At 27.6% G+C, this 24,326-nt stretch overlaps 3 protein-coding genes across 5 annotated transcripts in view; 1 reads left to right on the top strand and 2 right to left on the bottom strand.

Moving 5' to 3' along the window:
* The window catches only part of LOC109607085 (G-protein coupled receptor Mth2), a 46,351-nt gene extending 35,823 nt beyond the window's left edge, over positions 1-10,528 (bottom strand). Inside the window, exon 1 of one of the 2 annotated variants that reach the window (XM_049963535.1) lies at positions 10,030-10,528. In XM_049963535.1, coding sequence (XP_049819492.1) covers positions 10,030-10,360 — 331 coding nt within the window. In that variant the 5' untranslated portion in view covers positions 10,361-10,528. Of the gene's footprint in view, positions 1-2,292; positions 2,651-10,029 lie in introns of those variants that run through there. The other variant, XM_049963534.1, reaches the window with a different exon arrangement.
* Positions 1-24,326, top strand: part of LOC109595884 (G-protein coupled receptor dmsr-1) — a 61,407-nt gene that overhangs the window by 14,941 nt on the left and 22,140 nt on the right. Inside the window, exon 1 of one of the 2 annotated variants that reach the window (XM_020011323.2) lies at positions 14,958-15,266. The exons of the other annotated variant lie outside the window; for it this stretch is intronic. The gene's annotated coding sequence lies outside the window, so the exon portion shown is untranslated. Of the gene's footprint in view, positions 1-14,957; positions 15,267-24,326 lie in introns of those variants that run through there. 2 annotated transcript variants of the gene reach the window in all.
* On the bottom strand, positions 11,985-14,130 carry LOC126264678 (G-protein coupled receptor Mth2-like). Its single transcript, XM_049963540.1, has 7 exons — positions 13,727-14,130; positions 13,490-13,669; positions 13,028-13,106; positions 12,721-12,896; positions 12,487-12,652; positions 12,233-12,430; positions 11,985-12,169 (listed from the first exon to the last, which is right to left on the bottom strand). The coding sequence occupies exons 1-7, from the start codon at positions 13,746-13,748 to the stop codon at positions 12,007-12,009; spliced, it is 984 nt and encodes a 327-aa protein (XP_049819497.1). The 5' UTR covers positions 13,749-14,130; the 3' UTR covers positions 11,985-12,006.

The following is a 24,326-nucleotide window of genomic DNA, read 5'->3' as shown; positions in this document are numbered from 1 at the left end:
TAAAAAATTTTGCGTTAAAATAAAACATTGAATATATATATATATATATATATATATATATATATATATATATATATGTGAGAATAAAATTATTATATTACAGTTGGTAAGATGAAGTATGACATAAATTTTCCTTAATAATTTTGTAACAAAATTATTTGTATTTCATATTTCTTTTTTATTGTTTTTAATAAAAATAATAAAAATAAACACAATACACAGTGCATATTTATTGCTACTATAAATATCTTAAAAATTGATATATGCACAAATCATGAAGTACGTCCAGTTTACCAATAAAAATAATAAATATTTATTTCTAAATTAAAATTAAAAATACTAATGTTTCATGTGTTTTCTCAATTTTTTTTTCATTTAAAATGAGTTAAGAACCTTCTTTTAAAATATAATTATAATTTAAATGATGATGATTTGGTTATTTAACATGGCTTTAATTGAATAATTTTTTGACGATTTTCAATAATTTTTGTAATTTTTGAATATTTTCACATTTTTAATCGTTAAGTATTGAATTATATACGTACTGTGTAATTGAATTAAAAGTAGGAATGTTATGATAGAAAAATGAATAGTATTTAAGATTAGTACTAAATTTTTATAAATTTGAACAGTGTAAATATATGAACTTGTAAAGTTGTCATCTGAATTTTGATATATAAAGAAACAGCATTATTTGCTTGTCACAGGAACTTTCATTTTATTTCATCTACCTCTTGGTAAAACCTAGATTTTTAAAGAAAAAATCCATATGATTGAACAGAAAATATATCTTAATAGAAGATTTTCAAAAACCTACATCTACACGGTCATATTTTTGGTTCTGGGCAAAAAAATGTGATATTTTCATGCTTTGGAATTGAAAAAAAGTTTGTTAAAATTAAACAAAAAATACAAATTCTATGAGGCTTTCAAATGGTCCACACTGTATTTAATATTAGTTGAATAAGAAAGAAAAGATGTGTAATTTTTTCATATTCAGCTTATCTATGTGAAAGAAATTTTTTACATTTTTTCTATAAACAAATAAATCTTAAAATCAATAAATTAATTTTTATTCTCAATCTTTAAATACAAAAAAAATATCATAGTTTCTACATTTAAAATGACGTAATGAAGTACCTTTTTTCACAATTTTTTTTATAAAAAATATAATATTAATTCATACCAATTATTTGACTAGTTTTCCTGCTTTTTACAATGCTTCTGTCCAAATGTTCTTGCAGTTCTTCATCGTTTAGAGGTAAGTACAAACACAAATCGAAATTTTCCATAAAAAAATCCACGCAGTAGTCACCATATGTACTACTCTCGTTGAAGTTGTAAACAACTGAGCTGTTGGAAACAATAATAAACTCATCACCCGGTATGCTAATACACAGATAAGTTTTTTTTCTCGTTGACATTTTATTATAAGTAATTTTGTAATCAATGCTGTTGTTGTTTATGATCGGTTTAAAATTGACATTTACGTCGTTTTTTAATGAAACGCATTTTCCATTTTGAATAATTTCGTGTTTGTCGCAACATTTCGGCACGCAGGTCTTTTGATGACAATAGTGTTTTTCATCGACCATTGAAGTTTCGTTCAAAGCTTGATTGCCAATTTCGGGTGAGATGTTAAATCGGACATTTTCTTTACAAACTTGGTCTGGGCCACAATATTTTTCAATTTCGCCCGTCTCACAAATTCTACAATTGCCGTCCGTACAATCGTTTTTCAAACAAACAATGTTTTTTATGTAAGTATTATTGTAACAACACCATGAGTCATCATTGACAAATCCAACTGAGCACTGCATTAAATAAATAAAAAATAATGTTTGAAATAGAACCATGTCAACAGATTAGACTGAAGCTTTACGTGAACACTTTCGCTACTGTTGTTGTAATCGCTAACAACAAAGTATTATAAGCACACTTTATCTCCGATAAGCTGCACGGATCATTCAAACTCTTGAACTAAACTTACATGTATATGGTTGTATCGATTTAACAGTATAGATGCCCACAATGTCTGTTAAAATAGCAATTAAGGGAGTGTTAATTAAAAATCAATTTGGAGTAGGTTATTTATTAGCTAATACGTGTTATATTAGGCTATATATATTATCTAGGGTGTCATCACCTAATGGAGTGACCGGCAAAGTTATATTCTGATTACATGATATCCCAATTACAAAAATTGAAATTTAATAACCTCCATTAAAATATACCTAAATCTGTTTGGCATTTTTTGGCGATAACAATAAAATTTGGCAATATGCGACTTACCCAAGTACATTCTGCCTTCCTCTGAATCTTGCATACCTTCTGTAGGTATACAAATCGACATTAAAACATCGTCATCTAAGTTTTCCGTATTATAATACGATTCGAAACAAGTCTGGTTAATATTGTAAAAGGTATCGCCAACATCAAATATTCCATAATTGTGCCATTTAATAATGTCAGAGTTCACTATAACTGAAGTTTGGTTCACTCCACTGTCACACTCTGGCGGTGCTTCATAATTAAATAATAGATTTTGATCTCTAAATAATGTGGCTGTGAAGTCCCCTTGCACACACCCCTCTTCAGAAGCATATTGCCCTTTTTCACAACATCTCCAAATTTCATACATAATGTTAACTATCAGACAGCAAATAAGTTAAATAATAAATAAAAACACACATGTGCACCTCATATTATCTACTACTATTTATCATTGCTTCGCTTCAATTGTCTTATTTATGACTTCTTGCCTATCTGATAAGATACAGATATTTCAAATACACGATATAAAAGTTGGTAGTATTTATACTAACTAATTTTGTAACTAATATTTTTAAGAAATTACCTTTATTTATGATTTCTAATTTTGTTTCCTCCACGTAGTCAACAGGTATGCACCAAACAACAACAATGTCTTCTAAAGTAGTATTATCAACTTCACTATGATATGATTCTAAACAAGCTTCAGTATTGTTAAGTATGTCGCCATCAAAGTCAAACGTTCCGTTTTCAAATAATTCCACTTTAGACACGAGCATGTTCGTTTCCTCTCCATCACATGCAGTAAACGGTCTTCCGTGATTGAATAAGAGATTCTGTTGTTTAAATACCGCAGAACTATAATTTCCTTCAACACAACCTTTCTCTGAGAAGTAATGTCCATTTTGGCAACATTTCCAGATCGTAATGTTTTCAGTATTGACGTTAATTAAATTTAACATGCACACAATAAAAAGACAATATCTTCTTCGATACATTGTATATACATTAAAGATGCGTGCTTAAATTATTCATGGTTTTTTAAAATATTCAGATACTGATAACTGACTGATAAGATATAACAATATATATCAACGTCTGTAGATTTAAGGAAACAAACCACACATTCACCAATATATTTTATTGTCAACTATGATTATCTATTTAATACAATATTGATATTATCCTTTCGTCTTGTGAAACGTAGGTATTTTAGCGGAATTTAAATATCATTCAATATAATTTTACGTTAGTGTATATTTAGTGTAAGAAATATTTTGTATATCAAATTTTTAATTTTGAAACTTATTTGAAAGTTTAGTTTTACATTTTGTATTATGTAGAGTGGGTAATCAATGAAAGAGCTCACTGTATCTGCTTTTCAACTCAAATTATTGTCAAAATAAATTTTTCATTCAGTTTCAACAAAGAATTAAGATTTTAATTTGTCAGTTACTTTTCTCAAATAAATTGGAGAAATTAATTTAATTTTAATAACTTCTAAACACCTTTTCTTCATTGATTTTGGTAGCTTTTCAATATAATCGTTCGAAATTTCTTTCGAATGATTATGAACTCGTAGAGTTCTTTCATATCAGTCAGTCCTTTTGCAGGGATTTCCCGATCAATTTCTTCTGAAAGGTTTTCCATCGGATTGAGGTCTGGGTTTTGTGCTGGCCAAGGCATGACACGTATTCTTTGAAAAGTGAACCGTTCTTTAACTAACTTAGACGTATGATTCGGATCGTTGTCGTGGTGGAATGTTCACCTTCAAGTGATGTTACCTTCAGCAAATGGAAGCATATGATTTTAGAGAATGTCACAATAAACAAAACGATCTATTATCCCGTCTAACTTAACCAGTGGGGTCATGCCAAATCCAGAAAAACATCTCCAAACCATAAAGCCTCTTTCACCATGCTTCACAGTGGGTCTTTTCATTAATTGGTCCTCTCACCTATGAAATTCCATCAGATTTGAATAATTGGAGCCAACTTTTATCGAAAAACAAAATTGTTTTCCATTGCCCATCTGTCCAGTTCACATGTTTTCTTATATAAAATCAATTGTATTGAATATAGGTTTTAGTTGCTTTACTTATGAACCCTGCCCGAAATAAAATGTTGTATGAAAACTACATAAATAAAGATATACGTATATAAACTGAGGTACGAAATGTTTAGACACTTATTAATTATAAAATTAATTTAAATTAAAAAGTATTGTTCTTTTTAATAAAATGATTACGTTTTTTTGTATGTAGTGGTAAACCAAGGGGAAAATGTTATTGATTATAATTTGCTTTTACGGTTAAGTTCATTGCTGTCAAAAGTCAAAACATGGACGAAATGTACAACTGTAATATTCAGTCATATTTATGGCATAATTTTGTGTGTCGACATTAACACATGAAACTTACCATATTTCTGAAACTGTCCATTAATAGTATCTTCAATAGAACAAACAATTGCTTCTAGTTCAGTACTGGTGTCTTGATATTCAACACAATATTCATGTTGTTGTACTCTAGTTTCCGAATTTAGCTCAATTTCACCACTGGGTGTTGGGTTAAAACTTAAAGAAACGAACACGCCACCTTTATTGTCACAATAATTCAGTAATTCATCCAGTACACTGTAAGTAAATCCGAATTTGAGTACTTGATCCGCGTCTACCGGCGAGGTAACATTTGAAGAACAACTTCCATTTTCAAGTATTTCATCTGCACCACAACATTTAGGAATACAAACTGACTTTTTACACGAATCTAAATTTTCCCCTGTGGTCATTGAGGAAAATAATCCGAACATTAAGATTCTTAACATCGTCATTGGCGAGTAGTGAAACGCTTGGCGATCTATTTGTAAAATAAGCCAGTTTCCCAATCTATGTATATAAACAACTACGTCGATTTTAAACAAGAATGTGGAAATTTATAAATTATACAACATTGTACATTTTCATCTTCACCAGATGACTTTGACATATATTATGATACAAAATATTTATAAAATTAACTATTTTAATGTTCATAATATAAATATTATTTTACATATTTTTTGGTGTGTGCTTATTACGAAAATCATTTTCAAATTTTTTTATTTAGGAGTAAATTTAATATTTTCATTCAGATCTTCGTCTACCAGGACTAAAAGAAGGATAAGTTTACTTAAATTTACCCGAACGGCTCTAACGTTAAAAAAGTTGAAATTTTAAACTAGTTTAATATATTAGTAACTTAACTATATTGATAGTTAATGAGCTAATGATATCATATTTAAAAATATTAAACTCATAAAATATGAAAGACTGTTATAAATAAAAAAATCAAAACTCACCATATGTAATCGTAGTATTAGGAATTTCTTCTTGAGTGCACACCAATGCAATTTGCGCTTGATAATCATTAAAGTCATCAATACAAAAACTAAGAGGTGGATATATACGAGGAACGAGATCAATCGTTTCCAGTGACCCATCACTTAGTATTAGATATTCATCGTAAGGTATTAATGAATAGGAACATTTATAACCGTAAATATGATGACAAGTTGAGGATATATTATCTTTTATATTAAATAAAGTAAAGCCAGAGTCTCGTCCTTTTACGCAAGTAGAATTTGTTATTAACTCGTCTTTGTTACAACACTTCCTAATACATGTTTTCAGGTTACATACACACCCATAAAGGGTGCCGTTATGTCAAAATCTATGAGCAGGGGTGAACACTTCGTCATATTTCTTATAATCACCATTATTTAATTTGTGACTTTCGGTTAAATCTGTTGTTAAATCTAATGGGCAAGGGTTTTCTGCTAATGTAACGGTAAATAAAATTGATAAAAAATGAATGTACATTTTGACACCTGCACTTCACTGAAATAACAGTTTTACTAAAACTAGAACACATCAATAAAATGGGATGTGGTTTTCACTAGACTCACGCAATAACTGGTGATAATAGAATGTATGTTATATAAAATTAATTATAATAATAATAATTATAATAACAATCCTTAACATTCATAACATCTATACTTAAAATATAAACCAATAACAACAATCTTCAGCAGATGATTTTTTGTGTGTTGAACACGAAAATCATATTAATTTCTTTTTATTGGAGTCACTCAACAATTGTAAATTTGTATTTTTCGATGTACTATTTTACATTTTCGGAAACTGTTCTATCCACCTGAATTGTGCAAAAACTTTACAATTTTACGTTTATTTGGCCATTCCTGAACATTTAATAGATATTATTTTTTCTATTCATTCATTCATATAACTATTCACCTTCAGCGTTTTGATTGCTCAGCTCTTTACCCAGTTTATACGAATCCTGTTGCTGTTACTCATATGAGGCAGTGCCTCACCTATGAAAATGATTTTATTGACATAACTTTAACAAAGGTAAAAGGTAATTTGTTGTAAAACCGACAATTAAACAAGCATAACAGGTCTACATATTAAATTACAATGAATATTTTGTACGCAAGTTCTCCAGTGACACTTTTAAATATGCCTCTTTGCGCTAGTTCGTTGATAAATGGTTCACGCATGCGTTTTAAGGTCGGACTATTGTTTCAGTGGTAGGGGAACTGAGGCGTGCCTCCGAGCCAATGAGATAACATACCGAAATGGCTATTCTGCAATTTTAAAAACTATTTGGCGTGCTTGTGTTAGGTGAATCCAGTTTTGGAAAGATTTTCAATACTGCTTCTCTTTTTTATTAAGGCGAAAAAATTTATTAACTTAAGAAATGTTGGAGACGTGGTGGATGTGTATTTATAAATATAAATATAATAGAACTTTTTTACTATGTATCAGATCTTGATCTATCAGGATTTAAAATGTTTGTAATTAAATAAATTGTTTAAAAAGTAAAACTTAAGATGTAGAAATAATTTATTAAATTACTTAAAGGATAGAAAATCGTGTAACAGGTGTAACTCTCATCTTCGTCTAGTTATAAATGAATTATGTACTGTTGGATGCGTAATTTTATTGCCTTTGTAACGAATTGTTATTCATATTAATCGGCTTTGACATTCTTCCTGGAGACCCTCTTAAGAGAAGTAATAAACCGAAAAATATGTTCTTAAATTTAAAAATATTAAATTCATAAAATATAAAACACTATTATATATACGCTAAATAAATAAAAAAATCAAAACTCACCATATGAAACCGTAGTATTACGAATTTCTCCTGGTATGCACACAAATGCAATTTGCGCTTGATCATCACTAAAGTCCTCAATACAAAAACTAAGTGGTGGATATATATGCTTAACCTCTTTAGCGGGAGGAGATTCAATCGTTTCCAATGATCCATCACTTAATATTATATATTCTTCGTAAGGTATTATTGAATGTGGACATTCTTTACTGTAAATATGATGAAAAGTTGAAGAAATATTATCATTTATATTTAATAAAGTAAAAGCAGTGTCTCGTTCTTTTGCGCAAGTAGAGTTCGTTAATAACTCGTCTTTCTCACAACACTTCCTAATACATGTTTTCAGGTTACATACACATCCATAAAGGGTGCCGTTATGAAAAAATCTATGAGCACGAGTGAACACTTCATCATGTTTCTTATAATCACCATTATTTAGTTTGTGACTTTCGTTTAAAGCCGTTGTTAAATGTAATGGGCAAGGGTTTTCTGCTAATGTGATGGTAAATAAAATTGATAAAAAATGCATATACATCTTGTTACCAGCACTTCACTGAAATAACTGTTTTACTACAAGTAGTACACATCAATAAAATAGGATGTGGTTTTCATTAGACTCACGCAATAACTGGTGATAATGGAGTGTATATATAATTTTATATACGCTTCTAAAAATATATTCAATAAAATTTGTTCTGACAGAATTTAGAAAAAAGCACATTCAATAATAAACTGGGACTCTTGTCATTTGCGTATAATTCTGCACTGAATCTGAAAAGAGTGATATAAGTTAGGAGTGTAGGAAGATAAGATATTGCAATTTTCTGATGCATACACCCGATTTTGTGCATCAATCAATCAAGTCAGATTAATTTTTAAAATGTCAAAAGTACGGCTGAAGCTCACTTCTAAACACTCTAAATTATCATGTATAAAAAAATTAATTATGAAAATAATAGATAAATAATTGTTTGAAGTACAAACAAAAATCATCAATATAATTTTGCTTATATTTTATACTTCGTTAAACAGCACTATTTTTTTTAACTTAACAAGACAAATTTTGGCAAGAATTGTAAAATAATGTTTAACCTTCACCCAGTTGTTTGTACATTCTGTTTATTTCTATTCATTGTCCTCATGCTAGACCAATTGAAGAATACGATACCCAACCATAATATTGGGACCAAATAAAATAAATAACATAACTTATATAAATAATTTTATTCCAATTAAGAAGTAAAATATAAAATTTGTGTGACAACTAAATATAGGTATATAAATATAAGGGGAACCAGAAAGTAATGTCGCTTTCTTACATTAACATTAACTTATCAACAACCTTTTGGCATCTAGTGTGCAAATTTTCAATCCAGAACCCATAAAAATCAATTGGTTTTTGAGCCAAATATCTCGTGGTGACATTTTGGACATAATCCAGATTTTATATTTTTCTGCCACTGTATCATACCAATTGAAAACCGTTTCATCCGACTAAATTTTGAGTGAGAATCTTTTACCGCCTCTGTCATGCATGCTATCTCTCTCAAAATCTAGTTGGATCAAAGCCTTTCCAATGGGTATCTTACATTTTTTTTTGCTTATTTAATAATTCAAAAAGTTCTTTTATTATGTAATTTATATATTCTTTAGTTCATCTTATAGATTGATATGGTAGTAAAATATTCTAAAGTGATTAATCGTGGAGATACCCAGATAAATAGTATTTCGCAGTTACTTGCCCGAATTTACCAAAATCCCCATTTGATTTCAGTAATTCTAGTAATTATTATCTTCTAATATAAACACATGATATATGTATGTATGTATGTATATAGTGGTAAACCGAAAGGAAAACTTTATTGATTATGATTTGCTGTTCATTGTCCAAAACAAAACTTGGACAATATTTATACCTCACAATTAAATAAAAAATATCCATATTAATTAAACATTGTACAACGGTAGTGTCCTTGCCATTAGCATTTTTTAAATTTTCTTATTAGTTGATTCTCGACATGAAACTTATCCATATCTATGAAACTCTCATTAACACAATAAAATAAATAAATCCGAATACGTCAGTATTAGCGGGCTTTACCGACGTGGTAATATTTGAAGAATAATTTTCATCTTCAAATATTTCATCTACACCACAACATTTAGGAACCATCTGATATTTTACACACATTTGTTATATTAGTATCTTTTTATTGGTGTCCCTCAACAGATGATAATTTCGTTTTCTTATGTACTAATTTACATTTTCAGAAACTCGAGTCATTTGAGTAAACTGCTTTATTGAAATGTGTAAAACGTTTTGATTACTCGAATTTTTTGAGAAAAAAATCAATTCAATATTTATTCAGTTGTTTAAATAAATCATATTTATTATCAAATCTTTATCTACCACGATTTAAAATGTTTATAATTAAATAAATTGCTCAAAAAGTAAAACTTAAAATATGTTTTTAAATTTAACAATATTAAATTCATAAAATATAAAACACTGTTATAAATAAACGTATTTATAACAGTGTTTCATAAGTTTCATGTAAGTAAAAATTCAAAACTCACCATATGAAACCATAGTATCAGGAATTTCTCCTTGAATGCACACCAATGCAAGTTGCGCTTGATAATCACTAAAGTCGTCAATACAAAAACTGTGTGGTGGATATATATGCTTAATCTCTGTGGCGAAATCAGGTTCAATCGTTTCCAGTGATCCATCACTTAATATATTATATTCACCGTAAGGTATCATTGAATGCGGACATTCTCTACTGTAAATATGATGAAAACTTGAAGAAATATTATCCTTTATATTCAATAAAGTAAAAGCAGAGTCTCGTTCTTTTGCGCAAGTGGAATTTGATATTAACTCGTCTTTGTTACAACACTTCATAATACATGTTTTCAGGTTACATACACATCCATAAAGGGTGCCGTTATGAAAAAATCTATGAGCACGAGTGAATACTTCATCATGTTTCTTATAATCACCATTATTTAGTTTGTGACTTTCGTTTAGATTTGTTGTTAAATGTAACGGGCAAGGATTTTCTGCTAAAGTAAGGGTAAATAAAATTGTTAAGAAATATATACACATCTTGTCACTAGCACTTCATTAAAATAACTGTGTAACGAAAAGACTATGTAGTACACAATAATAAAATAGGATGTGGTTTTAAATTAGACTCACGCAATGACTGATGATATATACATATATATATATATATATGTTTTATCAGAATTTAGAAAAAATTACATTCAATAATAACTTGTCTTGCACCCTTTAGAGCAAAAGGTGATGAGACTTTATATTGGGAATGAAAATTCTACCTTGTCCCTATATTAAGTTGCATCTTAAAATTAAGTATTGTTTCCTATACTGTAGGAAAAGCGTTTGCCCCGTCTTAATTTATGCATCATGCATGACAGAGACAGTAGAAGTATGTCCCATGGTGGGAGACTTACTGTCTTTATTGCACATGATGTCTTTTTCAGCATTCAGATGGATCAAACTCTTTTTGATCTGTATATGGTATGTTATTAGTTATATATATATATATATATATATATATATATATATATATATATATATATATATTTAGTTTTTTATTATGATCAATTTTCGATAAACCAATTATATGAGATTATATAAATAATACGTGAAAAATAAATTGGCCAAATTCTGCACATATTTGATATTGTTCAATACAATTAAATAAAATATAAAATTTTGAAATAAAAGCTTTGTGTATTCAGGTACTTTTTATAGACTTCTACACAGAACACTTAGGACCTCTAGGTATAATTCTGAATACTGAATTCTGAAATCACCGAAGATCACTCGATAGTCGGTTTTAGTAATGTACAAGTGCTTCACAAGGTGGCGCCAGCTTTCATTATTATCCTTGAATACAGTGGGGGTATGATATCGTAACGATATTATCGTTCATTAGTAAGGAAGTGGTTACATCTGAGAAACTGCGTTTGCTTTAATCGTGGCCTCATCAGAGCAATTTGAAATGAAGGCAAAACTTGAATACGTTTGTATGGAAAATAATGATTTCTTAAATGCATTGTTCAAGTGTATTTAAGAGAATTACACACATTTATAGTCTGTCAACTTTCAGATTGGTTATGAAGTATATAATAACCAATTACATAAATCACTTGAAGATTTCGAATTATTTTTAATTAAATTATATTATTCCAACTATTAATATTATTATATTAAGTGGGAGATGTAAAAATATTATTTTACATTGTGGATTGGTTTTGAATTTAAAATTTTTCACAGTAGCTGACAGTTTTAGTCACAACTTATGCTAATTGCGGTCAATTTAGTTATACGTATACGTAATTAAAACAAATATAAATAAATTAAGTGCGTCATAGAAATTTATTCTGTAACATATTAAATATTATATACTATACCAAAAGTTATTTACGATGATAAATTTAAGTTATTTGTAATGTAAATGAGATCATTTAACATATTAGGTATTTTCGTTATAATAACTTCTGTTAAAGCACTGTAAATATTTATTGACGCTGATATTCTTTTAGATGAACAGATTCTTTACGAAATAGTTTTTCGTTCTTCTGGTTAGTATCATCAAAATTTGAATTACTCATAATTCTGGTACTTCGGTGTGTTCCACTTGAGCTACGAGCTAAATCTGGTTTACCAATGAATTGATAATATCTGAAAAAATATTTATTTTGTTAGTAATTACTCTTCATATTAAATATAATATATTAAACACACCTTTTTTGTAATTTATTTAACGTTTTCTTGTTGCACACGAATAAAATAAATATCAGCACTCCGTAGGTGGCGTTTAAGAAATCAGTTGCATAAAAAATCCATAACGGAGTATTGGTGTAATACTCCAGAGCCCAAGAGATCAGTTCTATCGACCAATTAACGCCCATTATAAAGATTAGTTTTAAATATAAATAATACCTATAACAAATTTATATCATAAGTTAATTTTAAGAAATTTAGTAACATGTACTAACTGTTGCGAGTTCCGTGATGTTACATTATTGTCTTTTTGATTTCTTATCATGTCGGTCTCCCGTTTTGCTTTTCTTATTTTTAATGCTGTTAGAGCAAATAATATTATATTGAAGCCTTGCAATATTCCCGTGGGACCGTGCAGATACAACAAATAAGCCCATTTGCCTAAAATAATATTAATTGTATAATTTATTTTAAAAATTTTAATTGTAAATTAGGAGAATTGAACCTACTTGATAAGAAACATTTTCCCGTTACGATGCCAGGATAATAATATGCTTCACTGTTTCCGTACTGGTTAATTGAAAAGGCAATCAGAACAATTGTCACAGGAATTGATGTGGCATAAATAGAATAAAATACAAATCTCATGCATTCCTTGCGACGACTGAGAATTTTAATTTGTCCTCTAAAATAATAATTTGGAATCGTAATAATTAATAATTTTCGTTATTCATTTTTGCGTTTGATACAAAATAAAAAAAAGATTAGAAATTATTTGATCTGGCTATAGTAAATTACTATATTTAAAATACTCACCTAAATGTTAACCATATGTCAATGCATATTACATTAATCCAAAATATTGAAGAAGTATAGAAAAATAGACAAAAAAATCCTAAAAAAATGTTTGAAATTATAATTTGTAAATAAATAATAATAAAAAAGGTAATTTACTCAGGACGCTTTGTAAACATTGAAATTAAAATATAGGAGCTGAGAATTTAAAAATTAAACCCAAGTAACAGTTACAGCAGTTATAACTTTATTTTTACAGAACTGAAATATTTATGATTATTTGACGTCTAGTTAACGTCGAATCAAGTGTAAGCTGTTGGAAATAAAATTGATCCCACCTCATTAATATGGATTTTGAATACATTTATGGTGTATCGCTTAAATTTCCAGCCAACTTCATCCCCTAGGAATGATTTTAAGTGCCATTCTTGATATATATCATTTAGTGTTCATAGAGTTTTATTAATATGTTTATAAACTTACCGAAGAGGAGGCACGGAATTTTTCTGGAAAGATCCAAATAATGGATAGTTACTAACGTAAAAAATGCCATCATTAAGGTGGTCAAGTAGAGCATAAGTGACTTTGTATGTAGATTTCGTTCAGGTAACATTACGTGTACAAGAAGAGTCAGAAATAAAAATGGTATCGATACCATCATACCTACTGCCAAAAAATAATAGTTATATATTAATTAACGTTATTTGTGTAAAAACTTGCCTTTAATGCATATCATATGCATCTTTTGATCAGCGTCGTCTTCGTTAACATCCGTGTAACAAAAGTGAACTTGCCATTTTCCAATATTCCTCAAATAATCAATACAATAGTCGCTGCGATTAAATAATTCCGCATAATTTTCTGCGTACACAGATCCGTTATTTAAAATGACGAAATGCGTATCATCCAATGACACTTCGTCACAGGTTTTACTGATAAATTCAATAAAAGGAAAGTTACTAACATTTTCAAAGTGTGGCTTAAGATAATCAAGCTCAGATTTATCTAACTGGGGCACACATGAATCATTGGACACTACATGATTTTTCTCACAACATTTTGTCACGCACAGTTTTTCATTGCAATTAAGTTGAATTGTTTCACTGAAGAAAAGTAACAGTAAAAACGAATAAAGCATCTTATGTGGAAGATGGTATGAATGCGTACTGTTACAAACTTATAGTTGAAACTTACGGATAAGCTAGAACCGCAGTCTTATCAACATTCCAATTGTTATTATAAATAAATACTAAGCATATATAAGCTTTGGTAAGTTATAAGGCGAATATTTGATCAGAGAACTTATTTATATATTATATTTATTTACAATTTTATCAAAAGCTATTTTTTATTAACAAAACACCAAAAATGTTTGGTTTTGCTATGAATTTCATGGAACGTAAAATATTTACTCATTTCGTTTATCATCTATTGGAAAATACAAAACAAAATACAGTGTTTTTATTATTTTGTGTCACAATTATAATCAATTAATTAGCAAATAATCATTTTTATGTTTTTAATGGGAGACTTTAAATCGAGGAGTAGAAGTCCACACTGTCTAATATGATTTTGTGAATTGAGATGGAAAGATTATCTGACGTGAACATATTTGATGTGATAATACTTATTGGTCAACCTAATGCAAGTGTCTTTAATTATTGTTATGAAGTATATGGTTTTATTTTTTTTTAATAATCATATAGAGTTGTTTCCAACTGACATATACTTTTTACAGTTGGTTTTTTACAAATTCAATAATTTTAATGATAAAGTAAATTAATCTTTTCTGAGTTAATAAAAAAAATTTATGGTAGCATACACTTGTCCTTTTGTATATTTTGAGATAAAAAAATATCAGTATCAAATACACCTAAATTACAAGCACATTATATAGCTATAATTAATAATTATGCATCATCTATCGATGAAGATCAAATAGTATTGAAAATTGAAAACAATTGTTGAACGGCAAGCGTACAAGCGTCATGCGCCAATTTTATTCGGACGATCCTTGCCATTGCACAAGAGTGCGAAGCCACACGCGCGTCGACTTCCGAAGAATCGCTCCGGAAACCACTCACTATTTGTGCAATACGTTATATCGATGCGCGTCGAAAATTTGGGAAAAATATTGAAAAAATTATAAATGGGTCTTTTATATCGGGACTATTTTGGTTTGGTAAATTAATGAGAATAAACTTGTGTGTATAATTGGCTGGTAGCAGTTTTATTACAACAAATTAATCATTAATTCAAGGTAATAACATTTTATTATATTACGTTACACTTTATTGAATGTTTGTATTACTGTTTTAAAAGACAATGGAAAATTGAAAATTAATTTTTAATTGTTTTTCGTCACTGCCATAATTGCTAATAATTTAAGTATCTCCGTAATTTATTTGTAGTTTAATTAAAATAGAATGAATAAGTTAAATAATAATAAAATTTTTATTAATTTTTAATTGTTTTTCGTCACTACCATAATTGCTAATAATTTAAGTATCTCCGTAATTTATTTGTAATTTAATTAAAATTGAGTAAATAAGTTAAGTAAGAGTAAAATAAATATACGTAGTAAAGAAAAATAAAACACTTGTTGCTTGTAAATGGCACAAAAACTAAGGTGACGTAAAATTTAATACCGTTACTAGTTTTCTAAGAGTTTCTTGATGTTTGTCTTACAAATTATCCTAAAAAGAAAGGCTCTGTCTCCTCTGATTTTATTGATTAGCAATAGTTGCTGTTTTTGCAAATTTTCAAAGAAATTAGAATATTCAATAATGATAATGACAAAATTATTGTATAACGTATGTAATTATTTTACACCAGAATTCTACGATTCCGATTAAATTGTGAAGAACTCGTCCATTTAATTGAATATATTGTTTATTATTGTATTTAAATAAAGCTTCTTTATAACAATTTATCATAAATTTATATGGCTTGAATATGTTGGGGAAAAATTGGTGTTATTATTTTTATGTAGATATTAAAAAAAGTATCCCCAAACGATTGAATTTAAATAATTAATATTGAATAATGCATCTAATTTATAGAAATTTTAGAATATTTTTTATCTATTTTTAAAGTTGGAAATTTGTTTATTTAAACAAAGTTTATTTATAACAATTTGTTGTTAATTATTGTTGATAAATTTATTGAATATTTGTTTTTTTTAATAGTTGATCTATAATATTTTATTAATAAATATTTATGATAAATTATTGTATTGCTTGAATAATTTTTATGTAGGTATTAAAAAACTAAACAAGTATCCCCAAATTCATACGATTGAATTCACATAATTAATTTTGTTTAGCTAATTGGTTTTACTGAAACTTTAAAATACATTTTATTTATTGTTTGTACTTGTTTATTCGTTTATAACAAATAAAATTTATTTAATGCTAATATTAAAAAGAAATAAAAAGACGTCTACAAATTTTTAACAATATGCCCTTTATGTACTTAAAAAGTTATAATTATTCTAGATCATTCCATCCCTAAAACATTTTTTTTAATCAGTTAGTCAACAAAAGGCATATAAAAAATAATATTTTTTACCTTCTTATTGAAAAAGATTGACACAGGAACACATTCCTTTTAAAAATATAAAAAATATACATAAGCTTTATAAAGAATCACATTTTTGATAATTGAATCTGACGCAGAAAACTTTCGACACACGAGTTTTCATTTTACATCGAAATAAAGGAATGAAAACATTTCGTGTTTGTGATAGTTATTGTCTTCTGAAAACATTTTTTCCACATGTTATCTCCAGCGTGATTTTCAGATATTGTGCTGAAGGAAAAACGCACTTTTTCAAGAAACATGGTTTACGTTCGTATTTCATTTGTTCATTTGTTGTTCGCTGCAGGTCTACACGAGCTGCATTTCTTTTCATACTTTTATCATACCATAATTTGATTAGTTTTAGAAAACCTTGTATTTCGAGTATCTTAAATTATTTATCATTTTCTTTTCTTTTAATAAAATGTTCATTTATTATTTTATATATATTTTTTTCAATTGAGAAAGTTATTGAATCAAATTTGAAATTAAAATTAAATTAAGAAAACAATATCGAAAATATTTTAAATTTAAAGTCTTAGTTAACGACGGATTTAATCAATTAACTGTAATGTCAGAAACAGTAGACAGGATAAAAAATTTGGCAGTTTTCTTGGGGATAATTCTTAAATTTATTATCGCTATTCTTTATTTTGAAATCAGAATTGTATAATCACAAATACACAACAACTATTGTACTGGATGCTTTTGTAATTACTGAAATTCATAACATTCATTCTTGTTTTTATTTTTACATTTACATTCGTTTGTCATTTCTACGTCACATTATGTTTGTAAATGTACTTTATTGTTTTGACATTAATTAATTTATTATTAAATATTCAAATTTATTATAAAATTATTAAATACTATATTAAACTATGTAAACTGTAACCATAAAACCAATACCAATTTAAAAAATAAATATAAGGGCACGAAAAACTTGTGTAACTAAAGATGGATTAAATTGAAAAACAATAAATGGGAAATGATTTTAATTTATTCTATGTCCACGTTGTTATCTTTTATAATGTTATTATAAATATTTTACGTATAATACCTAAATAAAAGTGGTACATTTTATTCCCTACTGATTAAAATAGTAATGGATTTTTCCATTTTTATTACAATTTTAAAATGTAAAATAACTTTTATGGAGTTCTCAAATGCATGAACACATTGTGGTTATATTACATTAAGGATAATAATCGAAAAACAGTAAATTTTGTTCGTTTGCTGATAGATCGTCAAATTCTTCTTTGCTTAAATTGATTTGTTTACACTTCCATCTATACCATCATATTCCTCTTTGCAGAGTCAAATCACAAAAAAATATTACTCTGCATCGATATTAAAAATTACAGCCTTTTTATTTTTATGCTGATGCTGCTAGTGGAAAAAAATCAACTTTTTAATTTACTCCCCATCACGAATTTCGTTCAAAAACTCAATCATTTTAGTTGAATAGTTATTTAGTACAGTGTCAGAGATAATCGAAACATACAAAGCTGTGGTGTTTACCACTTTCATCTCCGTAATAATAAATGACTGGGATGCAAAGTGGTTTGAGTATTGACCTAATAACCGCAACTAGGAACATCAACAAATCGTTTTGCGAATAATATAAAGCGACTACGTACCTAAAGAAGCATGCAACACTTTAAAAAGTCATAGGTTTTAAACAAAAAATGGACGTACTTTATTTTACAATGTTTGGCAACAAATTGTCGTATATAAATTATTAAATTAACATAATGAAAATTTAAGATTACAAGTATTTAGTAAGAAGTTGTTTATAAAATACATTTTCTACTCATATTAAATTTTCGGTATTTATCAGGAATCCTGCGTTTTATATTCACATACGATTTTAATTACAAAAGAATTTCAATGTATTTAATCAAAAAAAAAAAATCAATCGCTTCGTTCGTTTCTGGTAAAACCGGAAATTGGAAGAAGTACTTGTTAAAATGTTTCTAATACCTCTTCAAACTCGTTTGAAATCGAATAAAAACTGCGGGGTGCATAAATTTCATTAACGGCATGTACTTCAGCACACATTTTCAACCATAAATAAACTTAAAAACATGTATAATTTGAGGTGTAAAAGTAAAATATATGCTAAAGAATCATGGATTAATATGCGGATTGCTCAGATGATGAAATGGCGATCTTTATGTTCTTTTGCAGTTCATAATTTGTAAACCATCGAATTATCATAAAAATGGGGCAATACGAATATGAATGATTTCAGTGAACCTACAAATTGTTTTTTGAACACATCCATAAAATTATACGAAGTCTCATGAATACTTGAATAATCTGTATTGCACATACAGTGTGGTGGTCCACCCTCATAAAATTTGTATGTTTTGTCCCATTTTGACAAAATGTTACGTTTTTGAGATTTTAAGAATTGAAGAAATCATATTAGCAATTTTTTTTAGAAATTCTAATTGTATCATTGGATTAAGCACCCACTGAAATGAATGTATATACAAAATTTCATAAAATAGGGCACAAATTATCTTATTTTTCAAGTATATTGATATATTATACTAATAATACTAAAATTGATAGTATAATTTCTTCAATATTCATGGCTAAAAATTACTCTGTAGATTTTTGGTTATAAAAAGTGAAATTATATCTATAAATTTGTGCTTTACGATTGAATAAAAGGTTGTTAAAATCGGAGAAATAATAAACATTTTGTGAGGGTGAATTTATTTTGAAATTGCAATTGTGTCGATTTATTTCCAAAATGTTTTTGAAAACAATGCTGTTTATTAAAATATGATTTTAATTTAATAGCACTGTTTTATTAAATTTTGCGGACGTTGTGGGCATTACAAAGAGTATAACCGTAAAACTTGAAAGTCTTAATTTTCATTCAACCTTAATTAAAAAAATAATTCAATGACAAAGGAAGGAACTCATTTCAGCCCCATGTGTACACGGAGGCATGTGTACGATTACCTAACTAAGAACTGAACGAGATAAATTAAGATTAAATCCAGTATTCTCGAGGATTTTTATGGCACGACATATCCTGAATCGTAAGCGGAAAATTATGTGGCCTTCGCAATACGGTATACTTTCAGAAGTTCAATATATCGCTACGATATTGTTTAAAAAACGACAAGTTTTGGGAGTCTTCTATCTATAATAGATTTTTAACAAAAATTTATAGTTTAAATTGTATAAGTATGCAATAAATTTAGAATTTAGTTTATAATATCGAAGCAAATTTTCATCAAAAAGTCATACAGAAAATATTGGTATACGAAAGATAAGCGTTTAACTTGTCGATGTGGTTAGAGCATTATCCACATGTGTTACTGACATCAAAAACATATTCCGCTTTAATATAAAACATTTTTTCATAAGTACCTCTCAGATTAATTTTTCTGTACATTAACTCCACCACAATTTCAGTTTTACTTATTTATTTATTATGTAATTGGAATGATTTATTTATTGGAAAACCTTTTAAGCTTTTATAAGGACTCGTTTATTTTATTTGATTTTACATTTTCTCTAGAAGATAGTAATTCGTTGTCGACTAAACTTGATATAAGAAATAAGAGGCCACGATAAGTATGATTGAGTGAGTTTCAATGAATCAACTCTTTAACAGACTTACATTTTTTGCTCTTTACGTTTGGGTGATTTTTAACTGGAACTAAATATTTTCCACGTTCACGTATCTAAATTCTTAAAGTCACAAAATAGAGTAAAAATACTAAAGATACTTTAGATAAATACTAATGAAATGTTGTGCACAATATTATTGTTATAAATTTAATTTCATTTTTGTATGACCATTAAAAATTAATTAAGTGTGGGAAAGATAAGAAATTAAATATAAAAACATCACTTCTAATTAATTAATGATGTGCTTGGTTTTATGGCTTTAATTTTAAGAATATTTAAAACTTAAGAAACGTTAATAATGGAAAATACACCTTTGGGTCTAGTTTAGATTTCGCAACAGCATTTATTGTTGGTATTTATTATCTTAAATGATTTATCATATTCATTTTTTAATGAACAACATAAACTATAATATGTTTTAATATTTCTGTCCTGAAATAACCTGAATCAAATCTTAAATTAAAATTTAATTAATAATTATTAGATTGGATGCTTTTATGGTAAATGGAATTTATACCATTCAATTTTGTTTTTATTTTCACATTTACATTCAATTTTATTTCTACTCCATATTTTTAAAATTTCTAGATGTATTTTATTATTTGGACATTTATTAATTAAATTTATTATTATTCAAATTCTTTTTATTTTTACATTTACATTCATTGTTTTTTCTACTCCATATTTTTAAAATGTCTACATGTAATTTATTGTTTTGACATTTATTAATTAAACTTATTATTATTCAAACCTTTTACTAATTTATTATATATTGGAGTAATTTATATAAATTATTATAATAAAAATGACACAATAGTAGTTTTAAAATATAAGTAATAAGCAGAAATAACTAAAGATGAATCAAATTAAATAATAATAAATATAAATTATAATAAAAATGAAACAATAGTAGTTTTAAAATATAAGTAATAAACAGGAATAACAAAAGATGAATTAAATTAAACAATAATAAATATAAAATTATTTTAAATGATTATGATTTGCATAAATATATTTTACGTATAATATAAATACAAGGTATTGTTGAATAAACGGATATTTCATATTGTACTAAATAAGTTTAACAACTTTTATCGAGCATAATGAAATTTATGGTACTCAAATGCTTTAACAACAATGTACAAATTGTGGTTACATTAAATTAAGGATAATAATCGTAAATTTAGTAAATTAGAGCTATAATGTCGCTTGCTGTTACGTTTGTACAATTTAACTTCGAAGCTGGTCAAGCTAGGACCGAAGTCTCTTCTGCTCACATAGATTTAAATGATATTGGCAATATTAGATACTAAATATAAAAAGTTGAAAACTTTGATATTTAATGTGAAGAAGGAATAAATTTTATTACTTATAAAGTTGTTTTTTGTAGAACGATATTCGATTAAATGTAAGTAAGTAAATGTATTAAAGTAAAAACAAACATTGTTTAAAATCTGAACGTAGAGTATTGGCAAAAAGTGGTGTAACTTTTTTAAAATTCATATAATTTTTGTCCAGGTTGTATATTGAAAATTAATTTCTCTTTATAAACTTAACAGTTACATAGTTAAACAATAAAAAAATAAAGAATTGAATTTTACTGATGATTATTTATTTTGGGCTGACAAAAAGTAGAGAAAATTATGCTATTTAAAATTTTAATACTACACATAATTAAAAAAATTAAAAATTCTACACTAATATATTTTAATAATATTTGGATCCATATTTGACAGGTCTTTTGCACAACCGTGAATAAATCTTGCTGATTACTATACTAGTGTCTTATTTTTTGTTGTTCACTATTTCCCATAAGTTTTCATTGGAGTTGTCGGGAAATTGACATAGCCAGTTCATAACATTAATTTTTTCCCTTAAAAGCCACTGCTTCGAATAGTTTGAAGTGTGCTTCGGGTCATTATCTTGTTGAAAATAATGTTTTAGTGGCATATTTTTATCTGAATACCATGTTGCTCCTCAATATTTCTTTATACATAAAACGATCCATGATACTCTCTATTTAAAGGAGAGGACCCGTTTCAAATCCCGAAAAGCAGCCCCATAACATTAACAGCGAGTATGGTAAACTTTGAGTTAAACTTTTCATTAATAGGTCGCCTTACATATAAAATTCCATCACAACTAACCCGATTAAAACTGATTTCATCACTCCTTGTAAACTCAACTCTGGCTCATCTGTTCTTCTCCGATAGTATTGGTTAACCTTAACGTATGAAGATCCTTTTGTAGTGATCTATCTCTTACAGTCTTAAAGAAATATTGATTCCAAATTATGCCTCAAGTATACCTTTTATTTTGCTGAAACTCAGGAAATGAACTTTTTTGAAGTAGCATAAAATTTTATTTATCCTGAAACCTATTGTTTTTTCTTGGTCTTCCAGTTTTATTTTTTTCCTCCACATTACCAAATATAAAATTATTGTGGATTTTGTAGAGATTAGTGACATTTAGTAAAAAGTTGCTGTACTTTTTGCCAGGCGAATATTTAGTTTTTTATGTTTGTACACAGTGTGTTTATAATTAATATAAATTATATTAGATTTGCGTATACAGGGCGGTGATAATTTATATATTTTTAAAGTTACTTTATTTTCTGCCAACACTGTACATCAAGAAACGTATACGTGTATACTTTAGGGTCAAGTAATGACTTCTCTTTTTTGCTTTAGTTTCCATTATGCTTGTAAATAGAGATTTCTTTATCGGTTTAATGCAGCCTTTCAGCTTCCCGGACTGCATTTATGTGATGTCTATTTTTTTATTTTGAAAACCCTTTCAGCAGCATGCTGCGTACATGTGTGTCCATTTGCTGAAAATTAAGTGCAGTGCGCATTTTTTAAATTAATCCATGGACATTCGCTACTTAAATAAATGATAATGACACAACCACTTAATCTTATAAGTTGCTTTCTTGTTTTTTATAATGTATTAATTTTGTAGTCTTTATCTTAACGTTAATTAGCTTCTAACCATGAATGAATAAGAATTTACGAGTTCAATTTTAAAACTGGAGTAAACCTATTTCCCAAGCAAGGACACAAAGGATAAATTAGCCTACCCGCTTTTGAAATATTCGAAACACTGTAATTAAACTTAGTAAATGCCCCTGGACGAAAGACTGGTTGCGTGAGCTTTTATTTAATTAACCGACACACACCCCAATTGCCGGATAAAGTTAATGTGGCTGCATTCATAAGCGCGCCCAAAATCTAATATCCACGCATAATTTGTCCCCTTCAAATCAACCTTGAAAGTTCGATGTAAAAATGACTAATAAAAGATTCACGCAATAATTTGTTTGCCCAGATGTTTATACAATATTATTGCGTGACATTTCAAATGATTGCGGTAAAACTTTTAAGCTAATGAAAATGCCTAATACACACTATTACACTATTAAATGGATTAGAATGTAATTTAGTAATTATTTATTTAGATGACATTTAAATTTATTAAAATATATACTTATACAGTGATGTATTATTACTGCGTGTTTGTAATATGAATTTTTTCGTTCGACGTGCCTCAATTTTCAATAAACTTCTAAACTTTAATTTACAGCTTTTGAATTTCCAATGGCAGATTTAACTTTAATACCATAATATTACTGCAGAGTTATGTTGTTAAAGTTATTATAAAAGAGTAAACTTTATTTATACGATTTTTTTCGTTCATTTTATTGCAGTTGAGTTATTATATCATGGCTAAATCTCGTTGTTGTAAAAAATGTACTTGGTGAGCCGCTTTAACCGGATTGGAGAGATAGGTTTGATATCTATTTGGTTTTTGTGGACACTTGTATCCAATAAAAAACCCTGTTGTACGTTGAGTGTCATAGGGCTACAAAATCGCTTAACAATAGCATATAAAATACAGACGACTGGAACTAACTATAAATTACGTTCTTTTACTTCTTTAGGATAAAAGGATGTACATAGGTAATAAATTAGAAGATACAAGCTGTGCTTAAAATAGTTAGAGTAAAGAAATAACAATTTGTACTTTATTTATTTTTATAATTTCTTAAAATAGACTCTTAAATAAGTGTAAAATTGATATTGAT

This window comes from Aethina tumida, chromosome 2, assembly GCF_024364675.1.
Source record: "Aethina tumida isolate Nest 87 chromosome 2, icAetTumi1.1, whole genome shotgun sequence".
NCBI classification, from domain to species: Eukaryota; Metazoa; Arthropoda; class Insecta; order Coleoptera; family Nitidulidae; genus Aethina; species Aethina tumida.
This window is presented reverse-complemented; position numbering and strand designations above follow the sequence as displayed.

Bases quoted from the DNA above. Each gene is read 5' to 3' on its own strand.
- LOC126264678 (XM_049963540.1), bottom strand. From the start codon at position 13,748: ATGCATATGATATGCATTAAAG. The intron at 12,653-12,720 runs GTAGGTTCAATT...ATATTATTTTAG, and splicing joins GGGAAAATGTTTCTTATCAA to GCAAATGGGCTTATTTGTTG. The intron at 12,170-12,232 runs GTGTGTTTAATA...ATATTTTTTCAG, and splicing joins TTAAATAAATTACAAAAAAG to ATATTATCAATTCATTGGTA.